General features: G+C 41.9%; 1 protein-coding gene across 1 annotated transcript; it reads left to right on the top strand.

Annotated features, from left to right (window-relative positions):
• Positions 1–348: 348 nt before the first annotated feature.
• On the top strand, positions 349–21984 carry PASK (PAS domain containing serine/threonine kinase). The gene is made up of 19 exons (XM_082221700.1): positions 349–496; positions 1185–1379; positions 1964–2199; positions 3995–4162; positions 4552–4692; positions 6032–6166; positions 6705–7022; positions 8037–8211; positions 9120–9288; positions 9422–9802; positions 10008–11188; positions 11967–12148; positions 13591–13758; positions 14863–14988; positions 15681–15815; positions 16389–16588; positions 17138–17271; positions 18377–18523; positions 19934–21984. The coding sequence occupies exons 1-19, from the start codon at positions 430–432 to the stop codon at positions 20137–20139; spliced, it is 4464 nt and encodes a 1487-aa protein (XP_082077826.1). The 5' UTR covers positions 349–429; the 3' UTR covers positions 20140–21984.
• The last annotated feature ends 1318 nt before the right edge of the window (positions 21985–23302 follow it).

The raw sequence follows: 23302 nt of genomic DNA, 5'->3' as shown, positions 1-23302 counted from the left end.
CCTCAGGCTGCGTGAGGACTATAAACATGCAGATATATTGAAACGTGTATAGGGCAGTGGAAGAAACTCATGCTGAGAAAGTTCTTTGCTGGGCAAGAGAAAGTCGTCATGTTTCCCTTTCCCTCCCCGCCTGACGACTGGGAAGCGACGGAGTTGGGCTTCTTTCTCTCCCGCCCCCACGGCTCTATAAAACGTTGCTGGCGCGTCCCTAGCAACCGTTTTGCGCGGGATTTTCTACTTCTTTGTCTCCGAACGCGAGGGCTGGCTCCGCCCCCCGCCTCGAAATTGGTTGGATTGCCCAGCTGTCCGTCGCCAGTTCTGCCGCGTCTCATTGGCTCTCGACTCTGCTCTCGGCCTACTCAGGTCGACCCGCGGGCGGGCAGGAAGGCAGTTGCGTCTGAAGTCTGGCAGGAGTGAAGAGAAGTTGGGATGAGCGGGAAGGAAGGTGCTTCGGTTCAGCCCCGGAGCACGTCTTCAGCCCCAGGGACCAGCTCCGGTACATATAGGGTTAAATATAAAGGGTACCTCTGAACATGTGCAGAGGGCGCTTCTTTCTCGGTTGGGTAAACTTAGTTCTCTCCTGCTTCCAAATAAATAGTAGACTCTGGAAACCTCCGATTGTTATCAGTCAATGACTACATTCCCAAGCAATGTGGGTTGGTTTGGGTGCCCCTTCCCCATCACGTGATGGGGGTTGTTTGTAGAATATAGCTGTGATTTCAACCACTTTCCCCCACTGCCTCTACCGTGGCCCATCAGCTCTTGGCCTGTTGCTCATTCTTGGTTGGCTTTCCACTAGGGAAATAAATTGCCAATTTGGGTGGCAAACCCAGTAGCTTTTATCCTGTGCTTGGCTGCTGTTTGCCTAAATGCAGGTTTTGTTTTCCAACTGTAATTGCTGTTAAACATTTTAAAGGCATCTCTTTCTGCTGGCTTCTGCCTAGTTCTATCCCCTGTTTCAGTGCTTCAGGTCTGATCCATCCTTTCTCCATTCCTCTTCATCCTTGTCCTGCTGAGATGTCTTATGTTCACTGGCCATCTCCTTGCTGTCCAACTTCCCCATGCCCCCCAATACCTGTTTTTGCTCTGCTGCCTTTTTACCAACATATCAGAATCTTGTTCAGCCAAACTGAATGGTGTGTACAGCCTGAGATATTAATGTGCAACTTCTGTTTCCCTCACAGAGGCTGGATGTTTTAGGCGGAAGTACTCTAGTCCGTGCATGACCATGTCACCATCCAAAGAGGTCCTTGTGGGTTCTACAATAGCCTTGTCCCATCCTGGTGTCTGTGAAGAACTAAGCAAGTCATTTCCCTGGATAAACAAGAAAAGGAAGAGTGGGCTTTCCAGGCTCTGCAAGAAGAAGACATCTTTGTCAGGTGATTACTTGGCAGGTTGAGATGTATTAAATGTATTTGTTAGTCAAGGACAGAGAGGTAATTTTCAACTCTTTAATCATGCAGACATGCTTGTGTTTCTCAAAAAGAGCTTTGAGAAAGGAACACTAAGGAAATGAAATGGGAACTAAAGAGGAAGTTTATTGGAAAGTTGGACATAAATGGATCATAATTGTCTTTGAATTGTGAATGTTTTTGTAGGCATGCTATGATTTTTTGTAATATGTTTAGCTTTGCTGACTAGATGCTTGGCATTTTGCCATTATTGATCCTTTCCATCTCACTGATGGGATCTCATCATATAATGGTTGTTATCCGGTACAGGTGCCCGGTGCTTTTTGAGACAGTATTCAGGGAATGAGTCATTTGTCTTTTTAGGTTAATTAATTAAAACACATTGCCTTTCTAGTCTTTTTCTCATGCTTAGTGCTTCCCTGTAACTTTTAAAAAACAAATTATTGCCTGTAACTATGTTTCTTTTTAACAGTTGATACGTGGTTGTCTTGAAATCTTACATATATTTTAATGACAGATACTTGTGGAACTTTCCTCCCCTTTCTTCTCAGAAAACGGATGGAGTTCCTTTTGCTTATCTTCGTTAGCTGCCCAGAACATCTGTGCTAGCAAGTTTCACAACACTTGGACTCATTTGGAAAACAATTCCCTTTCTTGTTCGATATGCAGTACCTCTTCATGTTCTCTCTTAAATGCTCTGACTTTGGAAGAATCCATCCAGGCTCTGGCAACTGCTGTGCGCAACCCAAACAAAGCTGTTTTCACTGTGGATGTCAGAACAACTGAGGTAATAATTATCTTTTGTAAAGTGTTACCTTACACACAATTGCACACTGTGAATGTGTATGTAGAGGACCCCTGGGTAGGAAAGCCTGTTGTAGTTGTACTATACATATATTGCAGTAATTCATTTGCATCATAACGAATGGTTTTGGATTGGGTCAGGCAGGGTGTGTCAGGGCGGAAAAATAAATCAAACTAAATATATTTGTAATTTTATAGTACAGCACTAATATAAGATAATCATACTTTTCAGATGCAGAAAACTCACCCCCCCTTCCTAAAGACTCATATGTACATGTACTTTTGTTAGTATACAAATATTCTCTTTAGTGGTGTGTAGAAAACTATGGTAAAATAACTGTATAGAAATCATTAACAATGCTTGCAACCTTTGATATCAGTCTGATTCATGACGAGACCCCAAATATGTGAACACAGGAAGCTGCCTTACACAGAGTCAAAGCACTGGTTCACTTGGTTCAGTATTTTCTTCATTGACTTGTACAAGAGTGCTTATCTTCACATTGTACCAGTGTAGTGAGGAGTCTTGGCCCAGTGTAATAAAGTTTGGTGACTAAGCTGCCGCTGCACAAGTAAGTGGTTAGAGGAATGGTAGTATGAGGATGCATGTAGAGATGTACATAACTTGAACTGGGGAATTGCACTGCCTACAGTTTCTACAGGTGTATAGTTTTTTTTTTCCAGCACTGACTTTATGGTGAGGGTTTAATATCTTTCTTCCTGTTTAATCAGATGTCAGCCATTCAGAAGGCAGATTGTTTGATCCCTGTAATGTCACAAATTTCTTCCTGGAACAGTTTTTCTTCTTTTAAAAAGCTGATCATAGCTTTTTAAAACTTTAAAAATATTAATGATGCTGCACCAGACTAGCATCCAAATGAATGAACATCCATGTTGTACTGTACAAATTAACTAAAAAAAAACAAAAACGGACAGCTCAGCTGAAGCATGGGACAGAGGCAAGACAGATTACTGAATCAATTTTGAATTTGCTAACTAGTTTGTTAAATGAGTAGCCAAGCTGGGGTGAAAGGAAGCTGGCTGATAGCTAAAGAATAGGGTTGGGCTGCTTTTGCTCTTTTTTTAATATTGGAAAAGAGTGTCTACTCCATGTCTTATCTTGAAAATGCAATGGGATCTATATGGATAATTTTTCGCTTTGCTGCTACATTGTTGTGTATGGTTGGAGTTGCAAACAACCCCTTTCACTGAGAGCAGCTGCAGCTGGCTATGTCTGTAAAACTGTAGACCAAAATGGGGCTGGATGTGGTTTGGTAATAACTGTTTTTGGTATGCCACTTTTATTGTTAAGGGCCAATTAAGTAATTGTTCTTTTAACTAGAGATTGCTGGCTATATCCGAGAACCCATAATATTGTAGTTTCCTAGTTGTCTGACTTGTTGGTATTTTAGCTTGAATCACTTACTGAAGGCATATTAGTAAACAAGGCTATGGTGCACTGTTAATGGGATATTTATACAATAAATTTATTTGAGCAGTACACAGATAAAGCTGAAAAGAAAACAGTATCTCTTTTAGAGGGTAAATTGTGAAACAGTAATTGGCAGACATTTGTCCTGGTCATATATTTTGGGCACGATCTGGAGAAAGTTACTGTTGCTCCACTGTCTTTTGAGTAAGCATGTATAAGAATGCTTCTGTACAAAGTAACTTGGAATATCAATGTAAACTGAAGAGCTCATTCCCCATTGAAATAGCATCAAACTCTACTTTTAACAGAAGAAGAAAAGCTGAGTTTTCTTGTTCCTCTGTTTTAGATTCTAGTTGCAAATGACAAAGCCTGCAAGCTTCTTGGTTACAGTACTCAGGAGGTGATTGGCCAGAAATTATCTCAGATTATTTCAAAATCCAATTGGGATATTATGGAAGCACTGAAGGAAGAGCACGATGATGCTGAATATGAAGCAGTAGTTCCTGGAACTGTGGTATGTGAGAACAGAATATTTGTCATAGCAGCAATGTATATGCTACCATTTCTGAATTTTTACTACTACTCATATAGGTATTAATAGCCACAGAAGGGCCTGTAGGAAGCCAACATGTACTTATAAGGCTGCTCTTGCTCATATTTAATGACGAGGTACTTTAAAATTTGTTCGGTTTTTAAACACCTAAAAGTTGTTACTTCAGAAGTAATGTACTATATGCATATCTGCTTACACACTTGCATATAAAGCTATTATATTTGCAAAATTCCACAAATAAAAACACAAAAGGTTTATATTGAAAGTCAGTCACTGAAAGTTAAAGTCACATGGCTGATCAAATTTTGAGCAGTACAGGTTAGAAATTTAACACTGTCTTTTATCAATAGGTAGATGTTATTTCCCATAGCAATGAAAAGATCCCAGTTTCTGTATGGATGAGAAGAATGAAAACCCATTGCAGTCAGTACTGTGTGGTGGTTTTGGAGCCTGTGGAAAGACTTTCTGCCTCTGTTTTCTTCACAAGCAGAGTGAGTATCCAGTTAGCTTAAATTGCAGCAATGTCTTTCAACTAGCTATCAAGTACAGTTATGGGGAACTAGGAGTTATTGAAACAATTTTGGTTTTCATCACACACAAAGCAATTTACCAGCCAGTTTTTGTCTCTATATATATATATATATAATGCTCATCAGTTGTTTTGTGCTAGTGATTTTATATGGCCCATTTCCTTTGAACAACATTTTGCTTAAAATGGGTTGGTAAACTAGATCTGGCTGGTGTGCAGAATCCTTCCTTTCCCCACCTCCCTTGGGCTAACCTTTGACAGGTGGACAGTGTTGCCTGCCTTCTGATCATCTTAAGTCATTATGGCATCAGGTACCAACTTCAGAGAGGTCACTTTGAAGTCCATTTGCAGGTGTGATTTGGATACAATTCATGCACACAGATGGGCATTTCTTCTGCAGACTGGCGGGGGGGGGATGTGTCTTTGCAGTTATGGTTTGAAATCAAACCACGCCTGCAAACAGAAAACTTCAATGAGGCTCTCTGCCACCACTAATCAGATGATTGGTGGTTATTGTGTGTCCTGTTTGGAGATGCTGAGAGTCCTCTATACTAGAGGATTTGTGATGAAGAACTCCCTAGTGAAGCTGTTCCCAGTGGGGTTTGTAGGCAGGCTGATCAGCTGATAGGGACCGCCAGTGAATCTAGTTGCTCAAGGAACAATTCGGAATAGGCTTAAAGCTGAGTTTTCCATTGCTGTATAATGGAATATATAACCTGACGTCATATATGATGTCAGGTATGAGGCAGATGGGCATGGTTTGGGGAAAATGCCCTTGTGGGTCAAATTAGGACCCCTTACGTGTCTCATTAGGCCCACGAGGCTGGAGGCTCCCTAAAAACAACATACTGGGGACTGGAATTGTTTAAATAAATGATTTAACCTTGCTGCTGTAATTTGAGATAGGTAAGGAACTTTTGTTGATGTGAAGGGATTGCTTGGCTTTGCAAGGCACTCAAGAAAGTAAATGACTGCACTTTTAAAAAAAATGTAATTTAATAATTATTGTTTCTTATTGGAGGCTTTTTGTAGGACAGAAAATCATCCTAAAAATATTGTAAATAAAACAAATGCATCTAAATTAGCTAGATTTCAGGGGATAAAAAGAAACAACTGCAACGAAATTCATCATCCATCTTAAAGTGGCATTTCATTGAGACCAAGTCTGCTGAATTAGTGGTGCTGAATTGTTTTACCCTCTTTGCATATATTTTGGCCATTTTACCTTAATTACTGTCAAGAACTAATATTTTAGAATGCAGTGTCCTCATGAGCCTAATTCTTGTAACTCTCGTTTTAAGGGAGAGATTACTTCCTGTGACCTCCTTTTTGCTCATCTCTATGGTTATGCCTCATCGGAAGAAGTGGTTGGTCAGTACATAACAGACATGATTCCATCTGTTCAAATTCCTATACCTGGCAAGAAAATACCAAAGGTACCGTGATGTAAATTATACTTAGCTGTTCTTTTAAATGTTTTTTGGGTAAATTGTTTCTTTTTTCTTCTTAATTGCAAATAGAGGGAAAAGGGGAAGGGGAGTCTCTTCTCATTAACAGTAAGAATGCATAAAAAAGAACAATTCATAAAACATATTTTAAATGTATAAATATAAGCCATGTCCAAATAATTATGAAATTGTTGATTATAAGATACACATGCAAATATGGAGAGGGAGCAGTAAGATCTTCAAACTGCTGAGTAATAGATGGTGTGTGTTTAGAGTTCCAGCCTTGAAATATAGGTCTTTCTGTAATTATAAAGGTTCACAAGATCCACTTTGTTGTCCATCTGTTAGTCCCCACTTCACAAGATTTAAAGTTTTCTGCACGGACTGATTCTTGTGCATAACTCTGTGATAGTAATTTAAGGCCTTCAGTCAAAATTCATCTGACTGATTTCCTGGCCACTTGTCACTGAGCTTTTAATTTGCTTAGATTTGCATTATGTTACAAGTCTTCTTTTCCTCCTCCCAGAATATAAAAATTCAGAGATCTGTTGGCCGAGCAAGAGAGGGGACAACATTTCCTCTCAGCCTGAAACTGGAAGTTAACTTGCCTGTTGAAGACACCATCCCTGTACCAGATAAGCCTGTACCAGTACCTGATGCTGAAATTTTAGAAGATGACACCAGCATCACCTCCCCTGTAGATTGTTCTTTCCGTGCTTCCATCTGGGTGTTCACCACCATCAGCGGACTAATCACTGTTCAAGCGGATGGTACAATTTATGGAATCAACAATACGTTTTCTCTAATGCTCTTTGGTTATGAGAAAAAGGAGCTGCTAGGGAAGGTATTGTTTTGTTGTTGCTTTTGTTTTCCCCTAGAGAAAGATCACGGTGAAGTCATGGGAATACTACCACTTGGGAAGTACTGTATTTTTCGCCCTATAGGACGCACTTTTTTCCCTCCAAAAATGAAGGGGAAATGTGTGTGCGTCCTATGGGGCGAATGCAGGCTTTCGCTGAAGCCTGGAGAGCGAGAGGGGTCGGTGTGCATCGACCCCTCTTGCTCTCCAGGCTTCAGGAAGCTATCTGCAAGCCTTGGGAGCCCGGCGCGATTTCCCGCCAGGCTCCCAAGGCTTGTGGATGGCAGCCTGTGGGCTTTTCAGGCCAATAGAAGCTGCACAGCCCCTTTAAAGAGCGTGTGGCTTCTGCGAGCTTTTCAGAGAGGTGGGGGAATTCCCCCGTCTCCTAGAAAAGCCAATAGAAGCTGCACAGCCCCTTTAAAGAGCGTGCGGCTTCTGCGAGCTTTTCAGGGAGGTGGGGGAATTCCCCCATCTCCTAGAAAAGCCAGTAGAAGCTGCGCAGCCCCTTTAAAGAGTGTGCGGCTTCTGCGGGAGGTGGGGAATACTCCCAGAGTTTGTTGGGGCTGGTGGGGGAAGGCTTGTGGATAGCAGCCTGTTCTGGGGGCTGGGGTCGGGGGAAGCTCAGGCTTCCCCCGCCCCAGCCCCGCGCCTGGGGGGGGGTTAAATGTTTTTTAATTTACCCCCCCAGGTGAAAAATATGGTATATCCACTCCACTGCTGACTGCTAAGGATTAGTTGGGTGGGGGGACGCTATTCGACAGTGGCATAATATAGAGTGCTGCATTGTAACTAAGTTGTCAGAAATTAGCTGTAGCATAGGGGGAACTCACTTTCAAAGTTTCAGAAGCAAACTACATTGTACAACAATGGCTTTTAAAGTGCATATTGGACAAAGATTACCTATATGATATTTTTATTCAGTCACATATTATTCTGATATTTCTCAGTATGCAGTGAGGGGGAAAGGAGGGATTTCATCACATTTATTTTGTATTTCAGAACATCACATTCTTGATTCCTGGTTTTTATAAGTACATGGATAGAGTTGATGATTCCTCTTTGCAACTCCCACAATCTAGAGAAAGTTACGATGTGGACTCAGAAAATGTGAGCTCCTCTGGGGGCTTCAAAGGAACCGAGGTAGATGGCAGTGGTATGGTGGAAGGAAGTGAAGGTAAATTCACGGAGGTGGGAAATGCAACAAAAAGCTATGCTTTTTTATTTTTAATAGGCCGTGGGGTGGATCTGACATTATAATGAATGGAATGTCATATTCACACTTTCTCTCTTGATAGTTTTTTTTTGTTCTCACTTCTTTTGGACATATGCATCTGCAAAAATAAAAGGATAACAACTTGAAATGGTTGTACCACAGAGTTACCTGAAACATGGTTTAATTTATAAGTCTCATGGATCTTGATACTAGAAACTGTTCCTCACTGGAGAATTGCTACACAGCAATTCAAGGAAATAGGGTGTTAACCTTTGTTGTCTGGCTGGCTGATGCATGCCCCCTGGAAGGGCTGTCCACAGTAAATAAGCAGCGTTCTTGTCCCTCCCTTAAACAACTGCTCTTTTAGCCTTAGAATGGCCTGCTCGAGACTTCAAGAACATAATTTTAGCTAACTGTGAGAGGTACTATTATTATATTATATATATGTAAATATCATAAAACAACAACATAAGCCAAATTCCAGATTGCAAAACAGTCCAACAGCCAATTCCTCTCAACCAGTATTGTAGGCCTGAGAAAACTATGTCTTGAGTTGGCACCTAAAAGTAACTAATTGTAAGGGACAGCTGACTCTCTAGGGAAATAATTCCACATTCTGGGTGCCATTATAGAAGGATTGCCTGAGGTGTTAAAATGTCAGTATGTAAATGTTACAAGACATACTTGCTAAATTTATAACATTTTAAGCACTTACATCTCATTTAACCTTTCATATCCAGCAGAAAAGACATTGTGGGGAGCCATTTAGCCATTAAAAACGTTTAACATGTGGAATGGCCCATAGAGTCTTCCAGTGCATGCCTTGCTGAAAACTTGCAACATACCACAGTTTTCTTTCTTTGTTCCAGGCACTCGCCCACTCCTTGCTGGAGATGTGGCTTTGCTGCAAGAGCAACAGGATTTAGCAAGGAGTGATGGAGCAGAACTCTGTACCAGGAAGGAAACCCAGCCAAAGAGTGGGAGTAGTTTGTGTTCTGTTCTGTTATCCTCCCCAGAGGCAGCTGCAGCACTGAATGGGTAGGTTTTGACAGTCACAAAAGTGCACTAGGAATGCAGCTGGCTCTGATGTTTTATCAGGTAGTGGGAAACACTGGTGAAGATTCTGCTCTCGTTCAACATAACCTAACCAGCAGCTTGTTTTCTTTCACAGCAGGGGCTATACACCTTCCAGCGATGTGCTGGCCCATGAGGACGTGCTGCCTTCTGGGAGTCGATGTGATGGAGGCGCTGAGACTATAAAACCTGCTAACTGTCAGCGGTACGAAGTATTTTCTCCCAAACGGTTTCATTCAGAACAGTGTGTGTTGAAAGGTAGCACTAAAGTGCGAGGCAGAAACCTTGTCTGGTGCGCATCTGAGGAAGAAGATGGGCCATTGGATATGCGTGATTCTGGTTCACATGAAATAATGAAGTGCCAATCTGCCACTACAATGAGCAGCGATGGAGTAGAGTTCCATACCCAGCTGGACAGAGGGGGTGGCCTACCTTCCGTTGTATCATCTCTTCCAGAGTCAGTCACACCAGTGAATGGGTAGGTTTTACTTGCATGTGGCAAGTTTTGCCAGTTACCAAAGGATATTGGGTATCCAGCTGCCACTGATGTTCGGAACTGGACAGCTCCAGTGGGATCTCCTGATCTTACACCACGGCATAGGGACGGGCAAGGAATGTAATGTAATGGGGAAGATGCTCCCTCGTTCATTATAACCCAACTAGTAACTTGTTTTCTTACACAGCAGGGACTATGCGTTGGTCCATAATGAAGCGCTGCCTTCTGAGAGTTCACAGGATGGAGGCTGCCCTGAGACAGAGGCTGCAAAACTAAACGACTGCCAGCAGTGCAAAATACATTCTTCGAAACGATTTCATTCTGAACCATGCATGTTGGAAGGTAGAACTAAACCGAGAGAGAAGAATCTTGCCAGGTGCACATCTGATCTAGTTCATAAAGAAGAAGATGACCCTTTGGAGATACACAGTTCTGGTTCACCACATGAAATCATGAAGTGCCATTATGCCACTACTTCTTCAGAAAGAGAGAACTTTTTCATGGGTGATCCGACTTCTGTGACATGCTTCTTAGAAGAGGATTTAGGGCTTGGGGCAAGTGTGACTTGTGATGCTGTGCAGGTGTCCTGTGGGACTCCCACACTGGATGAGCCGATGTGTAGCAAGCAAGTGCCGTGTTCCAAACACACTCACGGGGTGATAGATGAGCTGCCAGCAGTAAATCTGACAAGTAGTAGAAAGAGCTTGAGGTTTGAAAATACTGAACTAGAAAATTCAGCAAAGGATTCATCAGCCTTGTTACCTGATGAAAGGAGCAGCAGCCTTCCCATTCCAGCAGGATCATCAATACCTTGTGATGTCTCTGCACTGGAGACTGTGGGTGGTAAGAAGCCAAGTGATGAGGTTGATTCTGTTTGCTGTGGTTTGACGGACCTGACTTTGAGGATTAGTGGAGAGGTGAATTCAGACTTCTCTGCTCCCTCTAGACCAACAAAGCTTCCATTGTTAAATGAGGAAGATCTTGAGCGGCCCATGGACCAGGAAATTAATACTTCTGTAAGTGGTCAGATAGACCCCCTACTGTGCGGCAGTTCTCCAGTAGGCCATCGGAAGGGCTTACTCTCTAGCAAGCATTCAGGGTGTGTGGATCTCGACCTCTCTACATGCTGTGCTTCAGAGGACAAAAGTGTTGCAGAGAGAATGGGGAAACATTTAGAAGGATGTTCACTGCACAGTGATGTACAGTCCCAGGAAGATCTCATGCCGTTAATGCAGCAGAGCATGGCACAGTTAACATCAACTCCTGTGAAACCAGAAGCTGTACAGTCCTCAGCAATTACTTTGAACAACGAGATCCTAGAAGGCAACTATTCGGGTAACTGCTACCACAGAGATGGTTCTCGACTCGGTAAGTTCAAAGTAGACATTTTTGCTTCTTGCATTAGTATATTTAATTGGGCATAAGTGGGCATGGAAAGGTTACATGAATCTCGTGTTCAGTGTGAGCGAAGCAGGCAAGGAATGATAAAACAAACCTGTTGACACAAGGATAAGAGACAAGCTGTGGTTTAATGCATTGGTCATCCACGATCGGAATGCAAAAACACAGTAGCAGAGGAAAACATTAATTTGATTTTACTAACATTTTGAATTCAATCTGTACTTGATTGGCAGTAAAATTAGGAGAGAGAACTGGTGTGACAAAATGTTTAGGCAGAGCTTGTCAACCTCTGCCTTAATTTTCATGAAGCAGCTTTATGGTTAACTTTTTACACTGCAAATGGGCTGGTCAGCTGTCGGAGTGCTTGTCAGTCCTATAAAGTGAACAGCAGGCTGTCTGAAGGCCAACGCCTTGGTGTTCCTACATGGGTTGCTTTAGAATGATCTTATGTGCTTGTGATGTTGATCAGCCTGCTGCTTAAGAAGGACTGAGTATTCTTCTGCTGGAAAAGATCCAGTGATGAAACTCCATCTTCTACTATTTATTTATTTAATTGGTTCGTAATTAAGCCCTTTTTGCTCATGTTTAAGAATTTACATGTTTTATGTTTTTAAAAGCCTATCCAGTGAAAAACATTTGTGAATTTCAGATTCTTACTATCAGGGTAAGGGTTTAAATAAATATATGTATCACCATTTATTTAGGGTATTAGAGTGCCTTCTTGATGAGCTTTCTATTTTTGCAGCTATACTCTTTGAAGTGAAACGTGTGGAACTGCATGACCCTGCTGCCCTCTTCTGCATTTGGGTTATGAGAGACCACTTTCAGAGTCGGAAACAAGCAGCAGCAAAAACACAGTTCTTACTTTCCAGTTTGGCCAGTTCCTCCCCAAACCTAAGTGATGTCTCTGCACTTAGCTTGGCAGAAGTAAGTATATTGGATCTTCTGTCTGTTTTAAGCCCTGCCCCTGACTTTGGGGCATGAAATAAAAATAGTAGGCAAACCTGCTAACTTGGCTGGTTGGTGTGTTTGTTTCTTTTTACACAAACAACCAGCTATATGAAGATAGGATGTACAACACACTGTAGGTCACATTCAACTATAGAATTGTACTAGTGGGAGCCAGTACAGCAAGACCCTTCGCCTGTCAGCTTGGGGGTTCAGGAAAACCTGGAGAACCCTCAGAACACTGTACAGGGGGAGGAGAGAAGAGATAGCTCAGTCTGGCAAGCAGAAACACTTGCACTGGTGGAACAATTGCCTTGGTTTGATGTTGAATTTCATCTACCCTTAGTATCACAAGTCAGTTGCTTCTGGCAGAAACTAACTTGACCTAGTTCAAAATCCCCAGATGGTCCACTCCCAATACTGTGTAAACCTGCCTTCTCCCCACCATTGTGGGCCTTTTGCAAACTGCATTGTATTTTCAGAAGCATGCATGGGTGCCAGGTGTAATTTCACAAATTCAGTTTTATTTAGAAAAAGGAGTAGTCAGCTTCATTTTGCTTTGGTTTTGTTTGTTTTAAAAAAGAGAGTGCCAAGATTTATTGCTGGGTTAAGGAAGGTTAAAAATGAAATGAAATATGATGAGAATACTAGTTTGGATGCATCCCAAGAAATGGGAGGCAATGCCAATTCCTAAATCTGCTGCCCAAAAACATTTCGGCAGGTAGATGGAACTTTTGACTGGAAAATACAGTGGCCTAGTGACTGCTTCTGGCTAAAAGCTTTTATTATTTTGTTTGTTTAATTTAACTTCCTATGAAGCATCTCAAAGTAATTTCACAATAAAGATTAAAGACAGAAAAAACATCCACAATCAAATATAAAAAACGATTATAATAGTTGCAAAAGGGATTTTGAGAGAATGGTAGGGTTGCCAACCTGCCAGTCATTTGATATCATAATTGCTTGTGGCTGACCATTGGGGAACCCCATCCACCTGTCAAATTTGACCCATGAGACTGATCCTAATAAGGATCTGACCTGTGGAGCAGAAAGCATTCTTGATCCCTGCTTTATAGATACACCACGACCTACTGGTATATTATATTATCCTTAGCTAGGGGATGAGAAGATAATGCCCCCTAGCCCATTCAGAACACTCAGCCACCTTCTAGCTATTTGCTGGCTATTCTGGAGCAGTCTTCCTAACAATAAAAAGGCATGGGAAGCCTGACTGACAGGTTTGACCATGATTCATTGGCAATTAGTGATGATTGCTGGAATTGCCAATTTGCTGGGACTGGTCACTGGCATGTTTGGTAGGATTGTACAAAGGGTACTGGGTATTTCATTATTTTTTTAGATTAGACAAATGTTAGCTAGTTCTCTCATTTTGTAGCGTCTGTCTGTGTTTTCTGCTGCAGTTGATCAAAGCGACCCCTGTGTTTGAGAATTCACGAAGAGCTGAAGAACTAGAAAGACTGAGGGCTTGCGAGGGAGACTATGGAAAGAAATATGACACACTTACACTCATTGGCAGAGGAGCGTTTGGATTTGTTTGGACAGCCAGGTGCAAAAAGGATTGCAAGGAGGTGAAAGAGCAAAGCTACTTATCAAATGTTAACAGAACTATTCATTGATAATCCTTCTGATTTTTGGAATGAAGTGCTTATTAGTAGTTTCCAAAATCCTTCACATACCAAGATTTCAGAGTTCAGATATGAGTATACATAGTACTGTTTTATTTTCCAATCAAAGTGAGTTGCTTGACACTGTTTCCTGCCAGTGATTCCTTCACCCCCAGTGATTTGAGTATTGTGCTCATGCCCTGCTTGTGGCACCAACCTAAAGCATTTTGTTGGCTACCATGAGAAGAGAAGGCTAGACTAGATGGGCTCTTCTTCAGGTCTTGTTCACTGTGTTAAAGAGTTTATGCTCTAGATAAATTGTTAACATTTGTTAAAGCTCTGTGTGGATGTGGTTTCTCGCAGGTTCAATATAAATAGCATTTCAGAAGGGTCAGTGGAACTAGCATTTGCTGCAATTTTCAGTTGGTGTTTTTTCTCCTTGCTAGTAATGAATGTGTGTGAGCACATCTGTGCATTAGTTAAAACACCCGAAAGACCACCTTTTTACACGTACAAGCCTCATATGCTAAGAACTGTGCCGGAGGGCTTCCTCACAGGCAAGATGAATCATGTTGGTGGGCACAAGAGACAGCTTTCTTGTTGCTGGCCCCAGTGGTTATGGAATTCACCTCCTTTGATGGCTAGCAAGCCCGATTTTACACCTTACTGTTGATATTACTATTCCGTGTATTGTGGGTCTATGGACCACAATAAAGCGGGGTGGGGTTATGGAATTGCTTCCAAAGTGATATGCATGTGACCCTATCAGAACAGGCTATGAGTAGACACTTGAAAACTCAACTTTCTTTTAGAGAATTTATATAACTGTATAAACTGAAAATTAGTCTTCGATAATGTTGCATTGGTATGTTGCTGGCTACAGTGAACTGGCAAGGCTTTTCAAGAGATGACAGCTCCACTATGTGTCCCCCCATCCAATAAGAATTGTTCTGTAAATGTACACTCTTTTAAGATTCACTGATTAGATGTTAATAGCAATTAAAGGTTTTATTTATTTAAAGTAGTTTATTCCCCAACTTTGCCTCATTTGCTTTGCTTTGTTCCCAGGCTGTAGTGAAGTTCATTTGGAAAGGGAAGGTATTGGACTACTGCTGGGTAGACGATCCTGAGCTGGGGAGAGTTACTCAAGAGATTACAATTCTGAGAAAGCTGCAGCACCCTAATATTATTAAGGTACTGTTCATCCAATATGCAAATGTGTATCTAAATTCATATACACTGGTACCTTGGGTTACAAACACCTTGGGTTACAAACACTTAGGGTTAGACTCCGCTAACCTGGAAGTAGTACCTCGGGTTAAGACCTTTGCCGCAGGATGAGAACAGAAATTGTGTGGCGGCGGCGTAGCAGCAGCGGGAAGCCCCATTAGCTAAAGTGGTATCTCAGGTTAAGAATGGTTTCAGGTTAAGAATGGACCTCTGGAACGAATTAAGTTCATAACCAGAGGTACCACTGTAGTGAATTCCTTGTATGTTTGGATGTTATGGCACAGATTCATTTTGTTTGGTGTTAGAAGATGAAAATGTAATTAGAAGACAGCTATTTGACAAATGTGGCTTTTAATAGATACTATGTGGGCAGGTGTCCATACAGTAAGGCCCATGTGGCTTAAGTAGTTATCCTGTACAAGGAATCTAGTTAATGTTTCCATAGAAAACCTTGGAAGTTGAAATCCTCCTAAACTTCCATTGCTTATTCCTGATTTGCATTATCTTATTAGTTTTTGGATCAGTGGAATATACTTCAATTGTTCTATAATGTAAGCTTGACATAATCCTGAACTTAATAGATCATTTCCTATTCAAGGAGGGATGGGAGCCAGGTGTAAAGTTTGTGAAGTTGAAGCAGTACTCTTTATCACCAGGTGCTAGATGTATTTGAGAACCAGCAGTTCTTCCAGCTGGTGATGGAGAGACATGGGTCAGGCCTGGATCTCTTCACGTTCATTGATAACCAACCTAATTTGGATGAGCCTTTGGCAAGTTACATATTCAGACAGGTAAGATTTGGTTGAAGTGAAATCTGTAGAAAGAACATGAATGAACTGGATCTGCAACTTGTTAGTTGATCGTACAGAAAGCTGTCTAGAAGAACATAGTTATGGTGGTTGAGGGATCTGAACTGAGCTCACGGTAGGAGCAAAACACTAAATACTTCCTGTGTCACAATCTCAGTTAGAATGGGGACCTCTGCAGCTGCTGTTTACTTAAACAACAACAACAACCCCTCATGCTATTGGAAATTTTATTTCAGAGAGACTTAGAAATGCATCACGTTCTCTTTGCTATAGATCATCACATTATCGAAAGATTGTTGTAAGGATAAAATGGGGGAATGATGTAAGCCACTCTGACCTTCTTGGAGGAAGGATGGGATTAAAAAACTGATAAATATTATGCCCAGTTACTATAAAAAAGAGAAAAGCAAATCTATCAAATGGTTATGTATATCCTCTTTTAAATAGTTAAATGTCCTGGGGGGGGGGGGAGTCAAAATAATATTTCTACATTTAGTAAATATTATTGGCAATGATACCTATTTTGATCTCTGGTCTTTTCTGTGTGTTCATTAGCTGGTGTCTGCAGTGAACTATTTGCACTGTAAGAACATCCTTCACAGAGATATCAAGGATGAGAACATTATAATTGCTGAAGATTTCACTATCAAGCTCATAGACTTTGGCTCAGCTGCTTACCTGGAACCTAACAAGTTGTTCTATACCTTTTGTGGGACAATTGAGTACTGCTCACCAGAAGTGCTCTCAGGAAATCCGTATGTATGAATTTGAAAGAAAACCTGTAGGTCTTGCCCAACAGTAGCTTGATTTGGTTGGGGTAGGACCTGTAAAACAAACTTAAGAATAAAGTAGAGAAAGACAGAGTGTTTTTATCTTCCTTGCTCTTTATTGCTGCAGTAGGAATCCCTGACATAGCTGTCAACTTTCAGATTTGAAAATAAGGGATCAGCAGCCTCACCTGTCCCGGGGACAGTCTACGGGATATCTAACAATCTGGGATAGCAGTAGGAAGCAGCGGGAAACAGCACTGGAATAAGGGAATTTCCCACAAAAAAGGGAAGGTAGACAGCTGTGATCCCTGACCAATCACAGACTCACCCACAACCACCATTTCTTCAGCCATATCTGCTGTGGGTAGGAGGGAGGGAGGGGAAATATATTGGCTGTTGGTAAGGAATCATTTTCAGTTTATTTTGCTGCCTGGATATCATGATAGTTAATTGCGTTTTCTTTTAAGTAAATTCCCCATTTGCTTGAGGTGTGTGTGTGAACATTATTGACTTGAACTATGCATTCTTCTGTAGGTACTTGGGACCAGAACTGGAGATGTGGTCACTTGGTATAACTCTTTATACTATAGTCTTTGGAGAAAATCCTTTTTGTGAGCTGGAAGAAACTATGGATGCTGTACTAAGACCTCCTTTCAAAGTGTCGGATGGTGTGTATTTCACTAATTATTAAGAGTTACTGACTGAAAGGAAGGGGGATAGAATTTGGGCAAGAACTATGTTTGGTTTCTGTGTGCATTTAATTTGACATGCCCCCCCAAAATTACATGGGGTTTTCAGTTAGTGGGAATGGGTCTAGGGATCAAAGGAAATATTCCCTTGCTCTGTTTGGATGCTCTAGAGTGGGTGGGGAAGTAGATCACTTTCATGCCTCACTCCATCTCCAGTCAAGCCTCCAGTAAGTTTGGATATACAAGGCTGCAGGTTAGTTTGTGACTTTAGGCATCATCATGGGCATTGTCAGAAGTGATTACTATTGGCCCATCGTGTGCATATGCTCCAGCCTATGATGATTGGTGTGACATGAACACCAGCCTAATTGTTGTTGGGCATTAATTTTTTTTAAAAAAAAATATACCGTATATAGTAAGAATAACCATTTCCTGGCTATAGCGGCTATCCATGTGTCGTAAAAGTTAATCCAAACTTCTGTATTGCTAGTTTCTTGTGTAGAAGAGAAGGTGTTCATCCTTTCTCCTGCCTCTCATCCCTTCTCAGTTCCAGATTCCCATCCTGAGGCGGGAAAAGCTGCCATGTGGGTTTTTTTATGCACATATGCATGTAATGTGCCACCCTCAGGCATGCCCAGGAAGTTGGTGGCATTCAATAGTTATTGGGTTGTTCTCATGTGACTTGTCTATTAAATAATGAATGGCAGTGCTTAAAAACCACTTTTTTTGGGGGGGGGTATTTCATGGAATTGTTCATAAGACCTAGCTTTTGAACTAGAAAGTCACCTGTCTACTTGTATTGGTCTGTTTTGCGCCGTCTAAGGTGTGTATTTGGCAAGCTTGGCTCCATTTCAGTCATTTTCATAGCCAAGCAAAGGTTATCCTGCAAGAAGGAAGGAAGGAAGGAGGAAGAAGCTGTGGGAAGAATATGTACAACACTTCTAAATTATGGGGATGTATGCTAAACATTGTGCTCAGATTATTAAACTTGCATTGGCTGTGCTTAATCTCAGTTCAATTGACAGGCAAGCTGAAGACCAGCATAAAAGCTGCTGATGCTATTTCATCTCCTTGTTGTCCTCAGACCTGATGAATCTGCTGACTGGACTCTTGCAGCCTTTTCCAGAGGATCGTACAACTCTAGAAGTGGTAGTGGAGGATCCTTGGGTGACACAACCCCTGAACCTTGCTAACTACTCATGGGAGGGAGTCTATGTCTCTGCCAAACCAGGTAGGAGGCAAGGTTTGAAAAGCTATCTTCAAAACTTTTATTGAATTTCCAAACAAGAAAGGTCTGCAATGAATTCTGTAAAGGACTGACTAGACTTGATAATTTGAAATAGATCTATATGGCTGCTGTGCAGTTCAAATCAGTGTATGCCTACTGGCAAGTACACTTTATTGTGTTAAGTTGGTTTACTCCTCCTAGACAACTATAGTCAGGATTAGAGTTTTATATTCCAGTCTTATATATTTCTGCATAGCTCCTTTGAGTTCAGTGGGACTTATTCCCAGACATGTAAGGATTTCATTGTTCATGAAGTATTGCTACCCATGTCCCAATTTGCTTGTGTATGTAAACTCACATACACTTGTACATATGGAGGTGTATCTTTAATTTGGAGATTGTTGCATGCCACAGTGGCTATTGCGCTTGGAGGAATTAGTGGAAATGACTGTCCCACTTTTTTGTTTTAACAAAAGAATATGGCAAAAAGATGGTTAGGGAGGATAGCTTGCATAAACCAAGGCATGCTTCCACCTGTTGTGTTTGCAAGTCCCATACTTATTGCACATTCACTTGTAAAGCTTAGTAGTCAAGTACCGTATTTTTCGCACCATAGGACGCACTGGCCCATAGGACGCACAAAGTTTTTTGGGGGGGAAATAAAGGGAAAAAAATTATTTCCCCCCCAGGCGAAAAATTAATTTCCCCCCGGACCTGCAGACCAGGTCCGGGGACAGCAGGAAGACGCGCTGCGCCTCCCAGCTGTCCCCGGAGCTTGCGGGGCAAGCGGCAGGGAGAAGCGCTCTTCTCCCCGCCGCCCACCTGCAGACCAGGTCTGGGGACAGCGGGAAGACGCGCTGCACCTCCCAGCTGTCCCCGGAGCTTGCGGGGCAGGCAGTGGGGAGAAGCGCTCTTCTCCCCGCCGCCCGCCTGCAGACCAGGTCCAGGGACAGCGGGAAGACGCGCTGCGTCTCCCCGCTGTCCCCGGAGCTTGCGGGGCTGGCGGCGGGGAGAAGCACGCGTCTCCCCGCCGTCAGCCTCCAAACCACATCAGGAGACAGTGGGATGGCAGCGTTCCGCCTCCCCGCTGTCCCCCGACCTTGTGGGGCTGGCGCTGTGGCTCTCCTGAAGCCTGGAGAGTGAGACGGGTCGGTGCGCACCGACCCCTCTCGCTTTCCAGGCTTCAGCGAAAGCCTGCATTCGCCCCATAGGACGCACACACATTTCCCCTTCATTTTTGGAGGGGAAAAAGTGCGTCCTATAGGGCGAAAAATACGGTAGTTCTAGGGCATGTGCAGAGTGCCAGCTGACCTGAGCAATTCAGTAATAGTAATGGCAATTGAACAATATTTGTGGCTTAGTGTTTATTAATAGTCAATAGATTTATATCTTTTTTATTTTTTTACTCCTCAGAAAACAACCATTTCAAAATGAATTCCTCTGGCTGCAGCCATGGTGGTATCTGGGCAGTCCCAAGTCTGGAGAGTGAGCAGAGCCTTAGTGATGACACCAGTAATTATGAGCTGATGGATCCCCAGCTGACAGGAGCCACTGCTGCCTCAGGGCAAGAGCCATCGACCTCTGCAGCTCAAGAGCCATCTACCTCTGTACTTGCTTGAAGAATATTTCCTCGGTCACCTGCAAGTCCTTACAAAAATGCCCCTCGGACGTAGAATTCTGACAAACATACTGCCTACGTGAGATGGAATACCAGAGTCAGAGCAGTAGCTCACTCTGTTCACTGTGAACTCCTCTGCCACACCCGTAGGCTTCTTAGAGATGTATATGTGGGTACCGGCTTCTCACAATGCCTATTCACAAAAAGATCTAGTGCTCGTAGACTCAAATGGTGTGACAGATATGCTACATAGAATCTAGGAAGCAACCATGTGATTCAAACCTATACACTGGATTTTGTGGGAGTAGGCATTATATAAGCGACACCTATATTTGAACATCTGGCAGCCCTGGAGAAGAGACAGCAGGTGCTCATGGTGGAGGGAAATAGTCAGGCAACCACAATCCCACTTGCCCCACCCTACATAGTGGGTATATTCATGTGAGCTGGCCCATTTGCCATTAATATTGTTAGTTGTAATTATTTATCACAACAGAACATTTACTACAAAAGCTGCATTGAGTGTTGAACTGATAGGAACGGATAGGACTGGTATTTGATTTTAGACACTTAGATGTAGATGTATGTTTGAAGTGTTTGAAAGGGAGGCCACAAGTGGTCTCATTCTGTTTGAGATGACTGATACTATGAATTTTAGCCATGTATTGGCCAAACTGACAACTGAGTGAGGCTTGTCTAGGGAAGGGTTTCTGAAGAGCTTCTATTTTCCTCCTTACAATTTGGAGCAGATCTACGATTCAAAGCCAAAAAACTTATCAATTGGAGCATACAACACTCCATGTCTTGGCTTCTTGGATGACCCTGTTTCTGAGGTTCACATATAAATGGTGACATTTTGCATCTGGTAGACATCAATGGGAGGTCAAATTTCTTGCTCACCTGAGAAAAGAAAGTTTTTCTACAGCTTTATTCAGTTATTGGATTTGAAACTGAAATCCTTTGTCCAGAAAAAGCTCTAGTCAGATATTTCTGGCTGGTTGACATAGAAATACACCAATTCTGCTCAAAGAATCAAGCATTAGGTAGTTCATATTCAGTAGTCTTTTTAAAAAAAATATGGATTCTGCAGCTAATTGGCAAAATTATAATTTTAATGGAAGCATTAGCTATTTTTATATATTCTACGAACAAAACGTCAATCTACATTTTATAGATCTGTTTTGAAATCTTTTGGGAACGGTTCATATTTTTCAAGTGAACTGTGTTTTAGATTACTTTTCTGTTCCAGCTCCATTTCTGGATGACCTGACAGGTGAGCACTCTGAAAAGAGTTGGTAAAGTTGTATTTGGCTCTGATGCACCTAGAAGGTATGCACTTCAATAATATAACTATCTTCAAATTATTATGTACAGAATAGGCCCCACTACTTCTACCTTTATTGGACTGTAATTTAGAGGTAGCTAATTGCTAGGCCAATGTTAGCCTTCATTTCGTTTATCTTGAAGGAAGCTATCAGTTTATACAGAAGAGAAGAAAATACCTAGTCATGTTAGCGCTCTCAGACAATAGTCTAATTAATATAGTCCACCCCTAAAAGTTACATAAGCATCTTGATACGTTATTGGAGTGTTTACTGTGCAAACTGCTTATGAATTGCCCTACATTGCAGCATGGTTAAAGAGAGGAGGAATTGAAGCAAAACAATTCTAACCTGCTGTGATACCTTTAAGCTAAATGGTCTAGCAGGTCATGTGTCATGACTTTTAACTTAGGCTGTATTTTAAAACGTAACTTTTTAGAATGTATTTTGTTGATTGCTATGATTTTGCATCTTAACTGTGCTGAATCGCTTTGTATGCATTTACTAAAGGCTCTTCTTATCAACAGCAGTGGCCCAGTCTTGTTCCCTTTTCTATTGCAACCCTTTTTGCTCTGCACACTTGCCATTACGATCTAATGTTCCTCTCCAACAGGAACAGAATAATCTTCTGTACTTTTATTCCCCCTTTCAAAGAACGAGAGGTGGAATATGTAGCTCTTCTCTTCTCCACCAATCCTTGTGTTAATCTTGAGTTGCATTAGACTGAGTGACTGGACCAAGGACACCAAGTGAGGTTCATGACCATAATAAATGTCACTTTCAGGGGTACATGAACAAAAGCAGGGTCAGGAAGGCTGCATCAAGGAATGTTAGGAAAGTTTTCTCTACGAGAATGAACAAAAGAGGTGGTGTCAGAAAGGCAATACCTCTAGGAGAGTCAGGTAGGTAGCTGTGTTGGTCTGACGCAGTCAAAATATACATATAAAAAATAAATTTGTCCAGTAGCACCTTAGAGACCAACTAAATTTGTTCTTGGTATAAGCTTTCATGTGCATGCACACTTATTCAGATACACTGAAACAGAAGTCATCAGACCTTTATATAAAGTGGGAGGGTGGGGTTTTCCTCAGGAGGGTAGTAGGAGATGGGTGATTGACTCAATGGGTATGGTAAATTCTAGGAGTGGTAGGCAAAGGCTTTGTTGTATATGTAGTACACAAGCAGTTTTAAATTAGGAGTGGACAGATTTCAGACTTATGTTTTTCATTAGAACTTAAATCTACCAACCTGAGCCAAAGGTGTACATTAAGAATTCTGAACCCAGGAATTTGTTCTGAGTACTAGATTTGCCACACGCCCTTTCTGAACCACTTAATATAATCCAGAGAGCTACCAGATGATCTACCTTCTGCCCATCCCTGTTTTAAACGATAGAATTTACTGAATGGCTTTGCCTGTTAGATTACCCTTTAAGAGTTATTTCCTCCTTATCTTATTTTTGTACACAATTTCAATATGCTTGTAACAGCAATTGTTTCTCCAGCTTCCCTCCTTGAGTGGAGGAAGACAGCTAGCTGGAGGATATGCCCCTCCACTGGGGCTGTAGCCTTATGAGGCTTTGCCCTCGGGTGGGAAAAAATATTGCGCTCAGGAAAGGGAGTGGGAGTCAAACAGACACTCAAGGAATAAAAAAATTCCTTCCAGTAGCACCTTAAAGCAACTAAGTTAGTTCTTGGTATGAGCTTTCGTGTGCATGCACACTTCTTCAGATACACTGAAACAGAAGTTGCCAGATCCTTCTATATAGTGAGAAGGTGGGGAGGGGTATTACTCAGAAGGGTGGTGGGAATGGGAGATTGGCAGATAGCTGAGATGAGCCTG

This window comes from Podarcis vaucheri (assembly GCF_965113315.1).
Source record: "Podarcis vaucheri genome assembly, chromosome: 5".
Taxonomy (NCBI): Eukaryota; Metazoa; Chordata; class Lepidosauria; order Squamata; family Lacertidae; genus Podarcis; species Podarcis vaucheri.
This window is presented reverse-complemented; position numbering and strand designations above follow the sequence as displayed.